At 27.9% G+C, this 13,562-nt stretch overlaps 6 protein-coding genes across 6 annotated transcripts; 3 read left to right on the top strand and 3 right to left on the bottom strand.

Moving 5' to 3' along the window:
- Nucleotides 1-330: 330 nt before the first annotated feature.
- Nucleotides 331-2,282, top strand: OCT59_005165 (uncharacterized protein). The gene is made up of 4 exons (XM_025327481.2): nt 331-576; nt 651-945; nt 1,028-1,384; nt 1,475-2,282. The coding sequence occupies exons 1-4, from the start codon at nt 481-483 to the stop codon at nt 1,984-1,986; spliced, it is 1,260 nt and encodes a 419-aa protein (XP_025171066.2). The 5' UTR covers nt 331-480; the 3' UTR covers nt 1,987-2,282.
- On the bottom strand, nt 2,228-2,696 carry OCT59_005164 (uncharacterized protein; the record flags this gene model as incomplete). Its single annotated transcript, XM_025320550.2, has 3 exons — nt 2,228-2,408; nt 2,472-2,563; nt 2,626-2,696. 3 exons carry the CDS (start codon nt 2,694-2,696, stop codon nt 2,275-2,277), a joined length of 297 nt encoding a protein of 98 aa, XP_025171067.1. The 3' UTR covers nt 2,228-2,274.
- Nucleotides 2,697-2,875: 179 nt separating this feature from the next.
- Nucleotides 2,876-4,139, top strand: OCT59_005163 (uncharacterized protein). Its single transcript, XM_025320551.2, has one exon. The coding sequence runs from the start codon at nt 3,013-3,015 to the stop codon at nt 3,805-3,807; it is 795 nt and encodes a 264-aa protein (XP_025171068.1). The 5' UTR covers nt 2,876-3,012; the 3' UTR covers nt 3,808-4,139.
- Nucleotides 4,000-5,052, bottom strand: OCT59_005162 (uncharacterized protein). The gene is made up of 4 exons (XM_025327482.2): nt 4,710-5,052; nt 4,548-4,649; nt 4,302-4,466; nt 4,000-4,228 (listed from the first exon to the last, which is right to left on the bottom strand). Exons 1-4 carry the CDS (start codon nt 4,855-4,857, stop codon nt 4,155-4,157), a joined length of 489 nt encoding a protein of 162 aa, XP_025171069.1. The 5' UTR covers nt 4,858-5,052; the 3' UTR covers nt 4,000-4,154.
- A 474-nt stretch (nt 5,053-5,526) lies between these two features.
- Nucleotides 5,527-6,585, bottom strand: OCT59_005161 (uncharacterized protein; the record flags this gene model as incomplete). Its single annotated transcript, XM_025320552.2, has 7 exons — nt 5,527-5,538; nt 5,622-5,700; nt 5,774-5,847; nt 5,926-6,003; nt 6,068-6,156; nt 6,225-6,291; nt 6,364-6,585. 7 exons carry the CDS (start codon nt 6,583-6,585, stop codon nt 5,527-5,529), a joined length of 621 nt encoding a protein of 206 aa, XP_025171070.1.
- Nucleotides 6,586-6,747: 162 nt separating this feature from the next.
- On the top strand, nt 6,748-11,376 carry OCT59_005160 (uncharacterized protein; the record flags this gene model as incomplete). Its single annotated transcript, XM_025320553.2, has 16 exons — nt 6,748-6,996; nt 7,118-7,372; nt 7,445-7,558; nt 7,641-7,856; nt 7,920-8,106; nt 8,188-8,325; nt 8,403-8,695; nt 8,789-8,914; nt 9,005-9,155; nt 9,220-9,452; nt 9,527-9,880; nt 9,989-10,522; nt 10,610-10,705; nt 11,102-11,144; nt 11,259-11,282; nt 11,372-11,376. The coding sequence occupies 16 exons, from the start codon at nt 6,748-6,750 to the stop codon at nt 11,374-11,376; spliced, it is 3,018 nt and encodes a 1,005-aa protein (XP_025171071.2).
- Nucleotides 11,377-13,562: the final 2,186 nt, after the last annotated feature.

Here is a 13,562-nt window from a genome sequence, read left to right as displayed (position 1 = left end):
TTGTTTCTTATTATTCAAATTTCTTTATTATTATAAAAAATATATATTAATCGAAAAACAAATTGTTTCAAGATTATTCCGAGTTTTACTCGAAGCTTTCCTTTTGTTCTTCTGTTATGTACAGAATTTCAGTTTAAGAAAATAACTATTCTCTTATTCGATTGATTTATAAAGAAACTATTTTATGAACTGATGTCACACAAGCCGAGGTTGGTGGCGCAGTATAATAAAATTTGGGAATTGTACACGTACGATATACGATCTGATATGGAAATTGATGCCCAAATTATCATACTATGAAATCGAATTCCGAACAAATCAAAAATCAACAACACAGCTGTTATAGACCTGGAACGAAAAATTTTGCCCACACCTCCCAGCTTAAATTAATATAAATAACATTAATAACTCACCATAACATACATTCCTTAAAACTCTTCAACTTGTTTCGATTGTTTACTGCATTAAAAAAAAAAAATAATGGAAACTAGTCTACTGATCGCATACGTCGCCTTGGGTACCATGGCGGTGGTACCGATCTATTATGGATCATTCGCCTCGGTAAAGTGGCCTAAGGTATGAACTACTGAGCACGTCAAAGAGTTTTAATAGTTTACTAAAGCTTTGTTTTGTTTTTGTCGCAATAATAGAAAAAAACCTCTAAACAAATCCCTGACACTGATTCTTCTTCAGAGGATGAATCATCTTTCGAGTCTTTATCAACTGAAGATGCTTATATGTTTCCGGTTTTTGGCTCCATTGTATTATTTTCACTTTATCTAGTATTTAAGTTACTAGATAAAGAATATGTGAATTATCTTGTTACCGGGTATTTTGCATTTTTGGGGGTAATTGCTTTGACGAACGCTGGTGTACATATTATCAAAAACGGTAGTGGGCTTAAACTAGATGCTTACAAGTTTGTCTTAACAAAGAAATCTAAAGGTATGTAATTAATCTAAATTAAATTTCTTGACTATATATTTAATCATATTATTAACCGTTGCAGTACATTATTCAATTTTAGAGATTTATAAGGGCACTTTTACAGTTATACATCTCGTTACACTTTTCGTTTCACTTATCCTTACCGCATATTACGTAGCGACCAAAAATTGGATCGCTTCTAATATCTTTGGACTTGCTTTTGCATTTAATGCAATTCAAATGTTATCTATCGATTCATTTAAGACTGGCATGATTCTTTTAAGCGGATTATTTTTCTATGATATTTTTTGGGTATTTGGTACAGAGGTAATGGTCACCGTTGCCAAAAGCTTTGATGCGCCTATTAAAGTCGTCTGGCCGAAACAATGGTTAGGATTACTGCCCGATGAGACTATACAATTTACGATGTTGGGCTTGGGTGATATTGTTATTCCTGGTAAGGTTTTTTTTACAAATTAATCAAATTATATTGAGCCAGGAAAAATAATTATATTGATCTTTAATTTTTTATCACGCGAACTCCTAGGGATTTATGTTGCTCTTTGCCTTCGCTTTGATCATAGCCTTTACCTAAAAAAGAACCCCAATGCTAAAAAATTTTCTGCATTTCCAACACCCTATTTTAATACTTGTTTTACAGCGTATATTTTGGGTCTTGTTACAACCATAGTAATTATGCACACATTTAAAGCTGCTCAACCAGCGTTACTTTATCTTTCACCCGCATGTATATTGTCTGTATTAATTACTGGTATTGTGAAAAATCAATTAAAAGAAGTGTTTAATTATACAGCCGAAGACAGTGATGAAGAAAAGAAAAAAAAAGATAATGTTAAGAAAATGGTATCAAGTGATAGTGAAAGAGATGATGGACAAACTAAACAAAAAAAGGCTCAAGTATCTGGTAATATAGATGCTGTTGGAGCTTCGGGTGGTGCATTAACAGAAGAAGAGGAAGATTATGTTGAGGTATCACCATCTTCATTATCTAGTGGTAAAAAGAAAAAGAAAAAGTCATCTAAAAAGAAAACTGGTTAATTTTCTTTTTGATGATAAGAAATGGTAATATAATTCATTGGAATATAAATATCTTATATATAAAACGAATTATATATATGTCTGATATAGAGTTTGATAAAGATTAAATATAAATATATTATACTATATTATAATTGAGAAATGAAAAAAAAATAATAAATACAATACATAAAGGCTAATTACAATTTATAAGTATTAAAATAAATATAATGTAATTGTAAACGTCAATTTTTTAAGATTATAGAATTATTTTTTTATTATACAAATTAAGATGATTGTGATGATTATTTAATCTTCTTTATTTCGTTTTTGTTGTGTATTACTAGAATAATCCTCCCAAATTGCTGTGATTATAAAAGAAAATACAACAACATTTGCAATTCCGGCAGCTGCAAGTGCGGCATACGTTGTTTTATTTTCTCCTGTTATAATTAAAAGAATGAGTATCATTTGAATGAAATTCGAGGGAAATTCAAAAATAATACCTTCAAAGTAATAATTTGAAGTATAATAGTAGGTAGAAAGCGGAAGAATTATCATCATAATAGTATGTGAATAAAGCTTAAAAAGTACTCCCCTGTTCAAAAAAGTTTTAATATAAAGTACAATAAATAAACATTAATAAAAAAATTCAATGACCTTGGCGTCTCTACACTTGTTTTCTGACTAACAAGATAATCGACAGCTTTTTCTGTTGTTGCTGAGGACATTATTTGAGACAATGATTTTTTTTTTCTTAGAAAAAATTAATTTATTATACTGATTTGTAGCCACAGTCGTATGATCACAAATACCCTTATTTGGCAAAGGTAATATGTCATGCATTTTTCATTGTTTTAATTGATTTATATTTATTAGCAGTTAATACCAATCAGATCTTTTTCTTTTTATTCCCTTCTTTGCTATCATATTTTCACTTTTCGTAAAGTAGTATTTTGGTGGTAGTATTTTGTATAAATCCCTAAATATCTATTCCTTTTCTTTTAAAGAAAGTTAAAGAATTGAAATCTCCCTCTTTCTTACATCATGTCAAATATAACAGAAATTTCAACACTTCCAACAGAATTACTAGAAGAAATATTTTCGCATCTTGATACTCCTCGATTATTAAATTGTCTTTGTCAAAATAGAAAATTTTTTTCTTTGACGGTTCCATTAATTTGGGAAAATTTGGGTGATCGTTATTGGGGTGCTGGACCAAAAACTCCATTGCGCTGGCGTTTAATTACTGATATACTGCTCTTTTCAGGAAAAACTTTTGTTGATTACGCAATTTTCATACAAAAGATTGATTTATCTTGTAGTCATTCACCTGATTTTCGTGTTCCAAAAAAAACTTTATGCCATTTACTTATTAACGGTAGAAGACTTAAAGAAATTAATTTTCAATATCACAAAGAATCTTCTATTTTCGATGAACCCTTTGAATGTTTAAGAGAGATAAATCCATCTTTACAAATTTCTACACCACCAACAACTCCCCCTTCTTCTTTCTCTTCGGATTCTATCATTAACACGCCAATAGCGCCAATACGTAAATTAACGATGAAGTTATATAATGTATCACCAGTATTAATTATTTCATTATTCGCAAAATACGTTAACACGTTAGAAGAATTAATATTAGACATCATGTATGAATTAAATCCTTTACCTTATGATGATTTAAGATTATTAGCAAAAAATAATCAAAAATTAAATCATATGGAATTATATACTATAGAAGGTGCTAGAGTTTTGAATAAGAAAGAATTAGTTAGTTATAGGTCAAATGGTGAATTACCTAAGCCTGAAGAGCGGTGGACTCCCGAACCGATTTAAAAAAAGTGAAATTTTATACAGGTGAATCGCTGCCTCAGGAAAGGAACAATGCATTTTGTTCATTTTAATTCATTAACTTATTTTTGAATCATTAAGAGATCAAGGAATGCTTAACTATAGAAAGCGAAATAATAGTTGAAGCCTCGTTATTACTCATATACCTAATTTGAAATTCCAAATAGAGGAAGGATATTGTGACAGGAAAAAAAAAATTCTTTGATATATATAATTTATTCCGTTTATATTTAAATTACATGGGTATTTTATTCTTGGGCGGGTGATTAAGAAAATAACATCTTTTAAGAAGTAAAATAAATTTTAATATTTTATTCAACAATGTGACGTTTTTAATTATTTTCATATTTTTTTGGATCAACTCCATGTGAACGATGGTTAGCGAAATTAAACCAAGGAATAGAAGCTAAATAAAGAATATTTTATAAAAAAATGTTTTTTTTTCTAAAAAAAATATATATGTATATATATATACTTACAAAATTTCAAAGCAGAATATTTCGAAAACCACGAAGAAGCTTTTTGATTAAATTCATCCATGTGCTCAGGCCCGTAAAGTGGTTCACCTTTTTCAAGTAGTTTAGCCATTTCATCTCTATCTTTTTCCATTTCTTTGGAATTTTCTGTCCATCCCCAAAATCTTACTTTGGAAAAAAAAAGAGAGAAACTTTAATAAAAATAATTTTATTAAATTATAAAAGATAAAAGATATAGGAGGTACTTACAACTACTTCTTTGATAAGAAAGTAAAAATCCTGCTGAGAAACCAAGCACTGTGGAGAGCTTTAATGCTATTGGTAACCCTTTTGAAGGACCACCTGTTCTTTCTATTCAAACATAAAATTATTATTAACAAGAATTATCGAAAAATTAACCTATTTCCTTACCCATCATTAACATAAAAGCAGGCCCGGAAGCAGTAACACCTGCCCATACCACATAATCTGAAGGTCTAAAATATCTAACTACTCGTTTAAAGTGTGGATCTATATCAATAACTGGATAATTGGTTTGACTTGATTGTGTTTGCGCCATTGTATTAAAATCAAAAAGGTAAGGAGAGGAATAATAATGTAAAAATAGGTTTGATTTTTTTTAAAAAAAAGTTTAGTAGTCCTTTCGTCAGATTTATAGATAATTATTTAATTCATATATAATATTTGTCATTATCGTATTTATCTCTCTTTGGTGGGGAATTAATAAATCTCAAGAGAAGAGAAATATTTTCACTGCTTTTTAGGTTATTAGAGATTTTTTTTAAGAGTAGATCGATTGGATGACAATTTCCGTGTAACAATTGAAGATCAACTTTGACAAATAGAGTTAACGCAAATTTTATTTAAAAAAACGCGACACATAAAATGAATTTTGAAAGCAACTATTCTTAAAAAGTTAGCATCTATTTACCTCCATTTTAGGTGCAAACCACGAAGAAATGAAAGTTGAAACTATTGAAAATGATTATAAAGAATGAAACAATATACTCAAACAATCATTTCTTTTAATAATATGCGTATACTCGGATAATTCAAAAAAATTATTTACATTATAAATTATATTATCTATTATTCTATCTACCTTTTCCATTAAAAATTTAAAAAATTGCTATCCTTATAATTTAATTTCTGCTTTGGATTCAAAAAGTACATTAAGGGAGTATTAAGGGTAACAAAAGGTAATTAATCTAATAAACTTACTTTTTATTTAATGAGTATCCTAAAATCATGGAGAAAAATCGGTTAATTCTTGCCAATCTTTTTTTAAGTTTAATCACCCAAAAAACTAATTATTTCACGAACCATGTCCATTTTAGTTTCATCCAAAGCTTTCCATGATGATTTTATAGTCTCCAAAGTTTTAGCCAGTTCATTAACTCGACTAAAAAAGTCATTTATTTAATAAAATATATTATCAAAAAATATTTGACTACAAAAGCAATTTAAATTTATACTTTTTAATTTCCTCGGTGGCACGTCTTCTATCCTCCAACTGATTTTTTAATATTGAGCGCAAAGTTTCTCTTGCCTTAATTGATTTAGTAAAACACCATAATCATAAGTTTTATCAAAAAGAAAATAAAATAAAATTTTGCAATATACTTACTTGGTGTGGACGATACTCATTTAGCATATGTTTCATATTAAGAAATATTAGTCTTATTTGTTCAAATTTCTCTAAAGACTAAAGAATATAAAATTAGCAACATAAAATTTGAAATGACAGAAATTAGGCTAGAAATTCATACTCGGTCAGGGTCTTTAACCAATGAATTCAGCAATTCAAGGAAATTGAAAATTGCTGATTGATTCAGTTTCTTAAGTTCTACATTTCGATCTACAAGAATCGAAATTCAAACAAATTTAGCAATTAATCGTAAAATAACCAAAATAAGTTGAACATACCTATTTTGCCTTTCGGATATAATTGTTTGTGTCCTTGATCTTCTAAAGAATTTAAAACATCGACAACCTTTATAATGGCAGTAAAATCTACGTTAATAATGCCTTAAAAGTCTAAATAGCGAAGGGAATAATAACTTACCGGCCATGCGTCGTTAAAACAGTGATAATATCCTTCCGTTATCGGGGGCGGAGGTTCCAATTCTAAGATATTAAAAGTTTGTGGCAGAGCACCTCCAGACTCAACAAACGTTTCTTCTCCTTGTTCTTTAACTTGTTTAAGAATACTGAGGTTTTCGTCCGTATATCGTTTGTAATACTCGGGTGGCAAAGGATAAACGGAAGCAACGTTTTGTGTAGTCATGATTTTGTATAAAGAATAAAGTTTATGTTCACATGGTAAATTTATAAAAAAAATTTATTCATCAGCTGCGTCAGCTGCGCACTGCAAAAAAAAAAAAATTGAACATAAGTGATAAAAATTTTTTTTTCGTGATATCCCGCTTTTTCACGTAGATCAGAATATATGACAGGCGATTCGGATAAAACTTCAAATTCTTCCAAAAAGCGAGGTTTAAATTCCCTTGGAACAAACTCACAGAATCAAAGCAAAGATAAAAATGATTCTAGATCCAAAAAATCAAGAATTCACCTTAGTTATGAACCAGTTGTTACCGATCTCTTTCAAGAAGAAGCAATAAGAGAAGTAGCTCCTTCTAAGGGATTGGTCAAGGAAACAGTGGCACTAGGTGAAAAACTTATACTTGGACATAAAGTGAGTTTAGTTTAGCGGTTTGTATATAAGTTAACAAAATATGTTTATGAAAAAAGATACGCACATAATGTTTTATTTAACGATTTGCATGTGAATTAACAAAATGTGTTCATGAAAAAAGGTGCGCCATCAAGTCGCTGTTCCTCCAAATTATCCTTATACTCCTATCTCTAAACATGTACCGCCAAAAGAGCCAGCACGAACTTATCCATTCAAATTAGATCCTTTTCAAGAACACGCCATTTCTTGCATAGAAAAATCCGAATCGGTACTGGTAAGTGCGCATACTTCTGCTGGTAAAACCGTAATAGCAGAATATGCCATAGCTCAGAGTTTAAAAAACAAGCAAAGAGTCATCTATACCAGTCCTATAAAGGTAATCAATTGATAAAGCTGATTAAATTTCAATCGATTAAGTAATATTTACAATTTTGTATTTTATTTTAAGGCGTTAAGTAATCAGAAATACCGAGAATTACAGCACGACTTTAAGGATGTTGGTTTAATGACCGGAGATGTTACTCTAAATTCAAGTGCAAGTTGCATCGTTATGACTACTGAAGTTAGTTTTGAAAATTGTCATTTGATCTAGTATTACGATTATAAATCTGATAAGTGTACTTATCTCATATTTAATGTGATAGATTCTTCGAAGTATGTTATATCGTGGCAGTGAGATATTGCGTGAAGTGGCATGGGTGATATTCGATGAGATTCATTATATGAGGGATAAAGCTCGAGGTGTTGTGTGGGAGGAAACTATTATAATGTTACCTCATAACGTTCACTTTGTTTTTTTATCTGCCACAATTCCGAATGCCATGGAATTTGCTGAATGGATATGCAAACTTCACGAACAGGTGAATATTATCATGTTAATGTAAATTTATAAACTTTACTTATTCTTTATATATTATTCAAAGCCTTGTCATGTTGTTTATACCGATTTTCGTCCAACTCCACTACAACATTATATGTATCCTGATGGAGGAGATGGGATTTACATGGTACTTGACGAAAAGGGCGTATTTAATGAGGGCCATTTTAAAGAAGTTCTTTCCCAATTACCCGAGGAAATTAATAGAAATGAATTTTCTAATAAAAGAAAAAGTATTTATTTCTTTCTTATTTTTATATACACGTATAATTTTGTTTTAAGTAATAATTTGGTTTAAAATATTTTTATAATAGTTTCGGATACACCTAATGTTTATAAAATTATTAAAACATGTATGCAAAGGGGCTTTAACCCAATAATCGCCTTCGCTTTTGGAAAAAAGCAATGTGAATTGTTAGCGAGACAAATGAGTATAATGGATTTTAATAATGGTTAATATTACCTCACTGTGTATTTGTTTATAATCACGTATATAAATAACATGTTTTAAAAATTTTCTGAAACTTAGATGATGAAAAAGGACTAGTAAAAAAGGTCTTTGAGAATGCTATTGACTTACTACCAGAAGAAGATCGTCGTTTGCCATCATTTCTTAACATGTTGCCATTGTTAGAGCGTGGAATAGGGGTACATCATTCTGGATTATTACCTTTTATGAAAGAAGTAGTAGAACTTTTATTCCAGGAAGGACTATTGAAAGTACTTTTTGCTACAGAAACATTCGCTATGGGATTAAATATGCCTGCAAGGACTGTAGTTTTTTGCGAGCTAGATAAATTTGATGGAACTAAAAGGAGACCGGTTTGCTAGTGAATTCCTTTTAATACGTATGATTATTAGATATCTCATAGTAAGGGTTTGGTTAACATTTATTTAATATTTAATAACAAACAGATGACATCTGGTGAGTATATTCAAATGTCAGGTCGTGCCGGACGTAGAGGTCTTGATGAACGTGGTTATGTAATGTTAAATATTGAATCCAAAATTAGTCCTCATATCATTAAGGAAATGGTCAAGGTAGGTACAATAATTAGAAATTTTTGTGTATTAATATAATTATTCATGTATTGATTTATTTTAATTACATTAAAATATCATATATTATAGGGCGAAGCAGATCATCTAAGTTCTGCGTTTCATTTAAAATACCATATGATTCTTAACATGTCAAGAATTGAAGGTATTAGTCCTGAATATATGTTACAACGCAGTTTTTATCAATTCCAAAATGCGGCTCCTTTACCACGTCTACAAGAAGGTATAGTTTATTATAAAAATTTACTATCACAAATAATTATCTAATATTATTTTGCTGGGATTAGAACTTAAAAAAATGGAAGAAGAATATAAAAATTTTGATATACCTCAAGAAGAATTGCTTAGTGAATATTACAAACTTCGTAAGATGTATGATGAATACTCCGATAGAATTCGAGTCATTATCTTTGAACCACAAAATATTATTTCATATTTGAATCTTGGAAGGCTTGCTAAAGTGAAATTTGAAGGGAATGATTTTGGATGGGGTATGATTATTCGTTATGAAGAAATAAAGGTAAGGATTAATTAATTTATTAAAAGTAAAATAATAATTATTCTTTAATTAACAAACACGTTTAATTTACTTAGCCAACAACTTGGACAAAATCTACAAAACAATCTCTTACAAAATATAATATTAGAATTTTGATGAAATGTTCTAACGATTCCTTTGTTAGCTATGATGGAAGAATCATCAAAATCAATCCTTGTCCAGAAAATCAGGCTGGGGTGTTATTAGTAGTTCCTTTTGATTTAAAAGATATAGTTGACCTAAGTCAAGTTCGTCTCTGTCCAGATAGCGATTTAGAACATGAGCCTGCAAAAAGAAAAGTTGCATATCAAGGTATTTTACATGTTCTTGAAAAACACCCAGATGGTATACGTTTAGAACCCATTAAGCATATTAAAGTTAAAGATGAAAGACTTGATGATCTTGTCACAGTAAGTTCAATAATATGTTTTTCGAGGGAAATAAAAATTATATATTAATTAAATTTATTAGTTATGAAATATGAATATATCAATAATTTAATAATTTTTATTTATTAGAAAAGAGATTTAATTGATGAGAAAATCGGAGTACATCCAATGAATAACATTACAGATGCGTACGATCGTTATTGTGAAAAACTTGAATTGCAAGAAAAAGTCCGTAAGAAAAAATCGGAAATTCGTGATGCTGAAGCTATCCTTCATCTTGATGAATTAAAAAAACGAAAACGTTTGCTTCGAAGGATGCAATATTTATCAGAAGGTGACGTTGTGGAATTCAAAGGAAGAATTGCTTGTGAAATTACTTCAGGAGATGAATTGATATTAACAGAATTATTATTGAATGGAGTATTTAATGACTTATCTCCTGAATTGATAGCATCTTTGTTAAGTTGTTTTGTATTTGATGATAAATCAAAATGCGGAGAAGATAATCTTAGGGAAGAATTTAAAGGTCCATACCGTGAATTAAAAGAAACGGCACGAATTGTAGCTGATCTATCAGAAGAATGCAATGTTCCTATTGATAAAGATGAGTATATTGCTGCTTTCGCACCGGATTTAATGGAAAGTGTTTATATTTGGTGTAATGTGAGTATTTATTTTATTTTATTTTTTTTTTGTGCATAAGAATGGTAAATTTTTAATTAATAAATTTTTATAATAAAATCTTTTTAGAATGGCACATTTGAGGAAACATGCAAAAAAGTAGAATTGTTTGAAGGTAATCTTGTTCGAAACTTTAGAAGTTTAGATGAATTACTACGAGCAATGGTTGGTGCCGCTAAATGCATCGGGGATATTGCGTTGGAAAATAAATTTTCTATTTCAATTGAAAAACTTAAAAGAGGCATAATATTTGCTTCATCGTTATATCTTTAGGTATAGTATATATCTAGCATATGTCTATGTCTCAGTGTAATAATTCTGAATTAAAAAAAAAAAAAATGTACATGATTTTTTCTAATGGTGCACGTTTCAGAAATTCGTGCATTAATAATTGGAACAATTTTAAAAATTTTTTGTTACAAAAAAATTTAAAAAAATTGTCCAAAAGAAAAATATGTACATTTATTCACACATGAATTAATTTTATACACTGAAATCTATTTCTCACTATAAAAATTCTCTGAGATTTGATCTGGAGTGAGTAATTTGAATTGTCGATAGTTAACATTATCATTTATTAATGATAATGATGAACGAAGACAAGGTATTTTTTTTGCCCATTCAAGGGATAATAATAATTTGTTTATTCATTCACTATAGTAGATTTTTTAACAATAATAAATGTAAAATATTTTTTTTTTTTTTTTTTGTACTCAAGTAAAATCCATTGGTTTTAAAAAAGGTATGTGCAATAAAGATTATTAAAATCAAATTTTAATAAAATTTTTTAAGGAAAAGTTTTATTGACATTATTACATTTTATAAATATAGCATAATGATGTTTATTTAATAACCGAATAACAGATAACTCGATCAAGTTAATTTGTATTATAAAGATGATATTAGAATTTTCACTTATTGAGTATGGATAGTATGCACGGTTAAATATGATAATGCTAATAATTTATATATTATTATATGTAATGTTTAATTTAATTATTCAATGTATTCAATATATAAAATTTTACGAAATTCATTAAAATGAGAGAAATACATTCATTTACGCCACATCTAAGAATTTCCTTAACAGGAGCTAAAATTATAATTACGTTCAAAGCTTGATTGGTCGAAATTTAAAAGTTAATTACTTAATTATTTTAGTTCAATAATAAGTTTTTTTCAGAGAATACTCTTGAATACCAATCTACTACCAATCTGCTAAATACAATAAAATTCATGTGATCATAACATAATTCTGGCCGACTGATATTTAAAGCATTAAAGAAATTTAAAATTGTCAACCGACTCCGAACTTCATAATAATCTGATTGCTTTTTTTTTTCAAACTCCTCATTATTTAATCCTCATTATTAGCTCATATACAACATTAATGAACAGCAAATTTTATTTACTAGTTTTCGGGAAGAACTTTTTATCTTAACGATTATGTTACTATAAATCTATTATTATTATAGATTCGGACAAAGTTATTTATAATCTACACTCTCACATGGATCGCGTGTAACACTTGAAGTTTAATTTCTCGCGTGGATGTTCAGCACATGAAAATAAAAGTAAAATGAAATCTTTTAAAGTAAAATAAAATTTCAATGATATATTGGAGATCATTATTTAATCAAACGATCCATTTTATTCAAAGAACATTGTTTGTTTATCTCATTTAATTGTTTGGTAACATAAATCACGAAATAGGTTTGGTGTATAAATGTAAAAAAATCACATTGTTCTCTTATTCAAGAAAGTATTCATTCATTTGATGATTTTTTATTTTAAGGATAATCAAAAATTTTTTATATTTGGTAAAAAAATAAAATTTGTCACCTCCTTACGTTATCAATTTAAAATTTTTTGAATTGTTTAAACATCACTTTAAACGCGTTTTGAATAATTTTTTTTTTTTATCACGTTAAAAAAATTAAATTTCACATGATTGTATTTTAAAGTATTTTTAAAGTATTTTTAAAGTATTTTTAAAGTAAATTACGTCAAATCAATCAAAAAATTAAAAAAAAAAGCTATTGGAATTATTAGAATTATGGAATATGGGATTATGGAAGTATCTATTATCTATTTTATCTATTTTATCTATTTTTAATATTTTTAATATTAACCTATACAATATATAATTTAATAATAATTGTTATCATAAAACAATCTCAAAAATAAAATCATCATTATTTAAACATTTATGTGATTTGACGCGTTAAATCTATCGAACTTATTCAAATCTATCAAACTTATTCTAATCCTTCTAACCAGAATTAATATAAATTTTATATTGTTTTTATATTTAATATTTGTTTATTATTTATTTATTTATTTGTTTTTTTTTATAAAATCTCGGTAATCGATTTTTGGGTTTAATGCTAAACAAGTTTAATAAGAACAGGAAAAGAGGCTTAAAAAAAAAGTTTGTATTGTATTTGCCAAGTAGGCGTGATGAATTGTGATTGTGTGGAGTGAGACAATCTAAAAAAAACGAGCTTTTGATGTTTATATTGTTTACGTTATTCATATTATTTATATAAACTTTTACCCCTCATATAAATAAAACCACTCCTTCAAATAAAATACAGTAATGTCAAAAATTTTTTTTATTTATTTATTTTAATTTTATAATAATGATGTATTTATTTATTTGTGTATTAAAAAAAAAAAAAAAAAAAAATACACGATTAAACACGATTAAAAATAAAAATAACCGATAGATAGATAGGATCAAAAAAAAGTTTAAAAAGGGGATAAATAAATATTTTTTTTAAAAATATTTATTTTGACGCGATAAAAAAAAATACTTGAATGAATTTGTTTTTGATTTGATTTATTATTTATTATTATTATTTGAATGATTTTTTTTGATTTATTTGTTACTGTTGTAATTTTTGTGTAATTTGAAAAACAATGGGTAAATCATTTTGCATTAAGTGATCGATATCATCATATTTGATTTACAATAATAATGATAAATCATCATATTATCACTTAATTTATTTCAATGAAA

This window comes from Rhizophagus irregularis, chromosome 13 (assembly GCF_026210795.1).
Source record: "Rhizophagus irregularis chromosome 13, complete sequence".
Taxonomy (NCBI): domain Eukaryota; kingdom Fungi; phylum Glomeromycota; class Glomeromycetes; order Glomerales; family Glomeraceae; genus Rhizophagus; species Rhizophagus irregularis.
This window is presented reverse-complemented; position numbering and strand designations above follow the sequence as displayed.

Coding starts and splice junctions, on each gene's coding strand:
- OCT59_005165 (XM_025327481.2), top strand. CDS start 481: ATGGAAACTAGTCTACTGATCGCATACGTCGCCTTGGGTACCATGGCG. Junction 946..1,027: donor CTTAACAAAGAAATCTAAAG/GTATGTAATTAA, acceptor ATTCAATTTTAG/AGATTTATAAGGGCACTTTT. Junction 1,385..1,474: donor GGGTGATATTGTTATTCCTG/GTAAGGTTTTTT, acceptor GCGAACTCCTAG/GGATTTATGTTGCTCTTTGC.
- OCT59_005163 (XM_025320551.2), top strand. CDS start 3,013: ATGTCAAATATAACAGAAATTTCAACACTTCCAACAGAATTACTAGAA.
- OCT59_005162 (XM_025327482.2), bottom strand. CDS start 4,857: ATGGCGCAAACACAATCAAGTCAAACCAATTATCCAGTTATTGATATA. Junction 4,650..4,709: donor TGCTTTTATGTTAATGATGG/GTAAGGAAATAG, acceptor ATGTTTGAATAG/AAAGAACAGGTGGTCCTTCA. Junction 4,229..4,301: donor ATATTCTGCTTTGAAATTTT/GTAAGTATATAT, acceptor TTCTTTATTTAG/CTTCTATTCCTTGGTTTAAT.